Here is a 2,848-nt window from a genome sequence, read left to right as displayed (position 1 = left end):
TGTCATTACTCAATTTAGATCACTTGGCCTTCACCACAGTTCGTTCTGAACCAATGACGATAGAATAGCCATTTCTATCAATATTGTGCCTGGCCTGACATGCGAATTTGTCATAGGCCTGATGAGAGTGAATTTATGCGTCTGTGGGATTAGGTAGCGATTTCCCCGTGTCATCAATACCGCGTTCCAAGAATCTGCTAGCGGTCAAGACTCGTCTTCCTGCTCATCCATGATGCACATCGTCTCACGCCGAAAGTTGTGGAGAGATCGTTACAGTTGAGGAAGGTCACCAGCTTTTCCACTGTTCTTATTTCTGTCTCAATGTCTCTCTCACGCTATCATTGTCTCTCCCTCTCGTCCCCCTGTCTCGTTTGTCTGCCTCTCTCTCGCCCTCCTTGTCTCGCCTGTTTCTCTCACCCTTTCTCTCTAATTCTTTTTCTCTTTCTCACCCTCCTTGTCTCGTCTGTCTGTCTCTCCTATGCAGTGTCTCTCTCACCCTCCTTGTCCTGTCTGTCGTCTCTCCCAGTGTCTCTCTCGTCCTCCTTGTCTCGTCCGTGTCTTTCCCAGTGTCTCTCGTCCTCCTTGTCTCGTCTGTCGTTTCCCCCAGTGTCTCTCTCGTCCTCCTTGTCTCGTCTGTCTGCCTTTCCCAGTGTCTCTCTCGTCCTCCTTGTCTCGTCCGTGTCTTTCCCAGTGTCTCTTGTCCTCCTTGTCTCGTCCGTGTCTTTCCCAGTGTCTCTCGTCCTCCTTGTCTCGTCTGCCTTTCCCAGTGTCTCTCTCGTCCTCCTTGTTTCGTCCGTGTCTTTCCCAGTGTCTCTCGTCCTCCTTGTCTCGTCTGTCTGCGTTTTCCCAGTGTCTCTCGTCCTCCTTGTTTCGTCCGTGTCTTTCCCAGTGTCTCTCGTCCTCCTTGTTTCGTCCGTGTCTTTCCCAGTGTCTCTCGTCCTCCTTGTTTCGTCCGTGTCTTTCCCAGTGTCTCTCTCGTCCTCCTTGTTTCGTCCGTGTCTTTCCCAGTGTCTCTCGTCCTCCTTGTCTCGTCTGTCTGCCTTTCCCAGTGTCTCTCTCGTCCTCCTTGTCTCGTCTGTCTGCCTTTCCCAGTGTCTCTCTCGTCCTTCTTGTCTCGTCCGTGTCTTTCCCAGTGTCTCTCGTCCTCCTTGTCTCGTCTGTCGTTTCCCCCAGTGTCTCTCTCGTCCTCCTTGTTTCGTCTGTCTGCCTTTCCCAGTGTCTCTCGTCCTCCTTGTCTCGTCTGTCTGCCTTTCCCAGTGTCTCTCTCGTCGTCCTTGTCTCGTCCGTGTCTTTCCCAGTGTCTCTCGTCCTCCTTGTCTCGTCTGTCGTTTCCCCCAGTGTGTCTCTCGTCCTCCTTGTCTCATCTGTCTGTCTCTCCCAGCGTCTCTCTCGACCTCCTTGTCTCGTCTGTCGTCTCTCCCTGTGTGTGTCTCTCTCTCACCCTCCTTGTCTCGTCTGTCTGTCTCTCCCAATGTGTCTCTCACCCCCTTGTCCCGTCTATCTATCTATCCCAGTTTGTCTCTCTCGTCCTCCTTTTCTCGTCCGTCTGCCTTTACCAGTGTCGCTCTCGTCCTCCTTGTCTCGTCTGTCTGTCTCTCCCAGTGTCTCTCTCGTCCTCCTTGTCTCGTCTGTCTGTCTCTCTCTCTCATCCTCCTTGTCTCGTCTATCTATCTATCCCAATGTGTCTCTCTCGACCTCCTTGTCTCTCCGTCTGTCTCTCTCTCTCACCCTCCTTGTCTCGTCTATCTATCTACCCCAGTGTGTCCCTCTCGCCCTCCGTGTCTCGTCTATGTGTCTTTACCAGTGTCCTTCTCGCCGTCCTTGTCTAGTCTGTCTGTCTTTCCCAGTTTTTCTTCTCGCCCTCCTTGTCTAGTCAGTCTGTCTTTCCCAGTTTTTCTTCCCTCGCCGTCCTTGTCTAGTCTGTCTGTCTTTCCCAGTTTTTCTTCCCTCGCCGTCCTTGTCTAGTCTGTCTGTCTTTCCCAGTTTTTCTTCTCGCCCTCCTTGTCTAGTCTGTCTGTCTTTCCCAGTTTTCTTCCCTCGCCGTCCTTGTCTAGTCTGTCTGTCTTTCCCAGTTTTTCTTCCCTCGCCGTCCTTGTCTAGTTTGTCTGTCTTTCCCAGTTTTTCTTCCCTCGCCGTTCTTGTCTAGTCTGTCTGTCTTTCCCAGTTTTTCTTCTCTCGCCGTCCTTGTCTAGTCTGTCTGTCTTTCCCAGTTTTTCTTCTCTCGCCCTCCTTGTCTAGCCTGTCTGCCTTTCCCAGTGTCTCTCTCGTCCTCTTTGTCTCGTCTGTCTCTCCCAGTTTTTCTCTCTCTCGCCTTGCTTGTCTCGTCTATCTCTCCCAGACTCTCTCCCGCCCTCTTGTCTTGTCTCTCTATCTCTCACAGTGTGTCTCTATCGTCCCTCTTGTCTAGTGTGTCTGTCTGTCTCGCGCGCTCCTTGTCTCGTCTCTCACCCACTCCAGTGTGTCATCTGTGGGTATGTGTCTCTCTCACCCTCTTGTCTTGTCTGTGTCTCTCTCCCTCTCCCAGTGTCTCTCTGTCCGTCACTCTCCTTGTCTCGTCTATGTCGTCTAGTGGTTGATGGATGTCATCATTTTCCAATTGCGTAGATCAATGCTCAGGATGTCAATCACTTGGTTATTTACACAGTCGACATTCACTCATCATTCACTCATGCATTGTCAATGTCGGTGGTTAAAGCGTGGGCTTCTCGTGGGTTCGAGTCCATGTTTGGATACAATGTACGAGTCCTGAGCCTTACTTCAAAGAATGTGCAGTACAGCTTTAACAGTTGGTATGGATTAAATACACTCTTTAAAAAAGGAAACGCATAGGTGTTTTGAGAATTCCAAT

The 2,848-nt window shown here is 51.0% G+C and overlaps 1 protein-coding gene across 1 annotated transcript; it reads right to left on the bottom strand.

Moving 5' to 3' along the window:
* Nucleotides 1-476: 476 nt before the first annotated feature.
* Nucleotides 477-1,364, bottom strand: LOC125376978 (pre-mRNA-splicing factor CWC22 homolog). Its single transcript, XM_048389728.1, has one exon. It carries the CDS (start codon nt 1,362-1,364, stop codon nt 477-479), a length of 888 nt encoding a protein of 295 aa, XP_048245685.1.
* Between the last annotated feature and the right edge of the window lie 1,484 nt (nt 1,365-2,848).

The sequence above is a fragment of the Haliotis rufescens genome, unplaced genomic scaffold (assembly GCF_023055435.1).
Source record: "Haliotis rufescens isolate VD_foot unplaced genomic scaffold, xgHalRufe1.0.p SCAF_8, whole genome shotgun sequence".
Lineage (NCBI taxonomy): Eukaryota > Metazoa > Mollusca > Gastropoda > Lepetellida > Haliotidae > Haliotis > Haliotis rufescens.
This window is presented reverse-complemented; position numbering and strand designations above follow the sequence as displayed.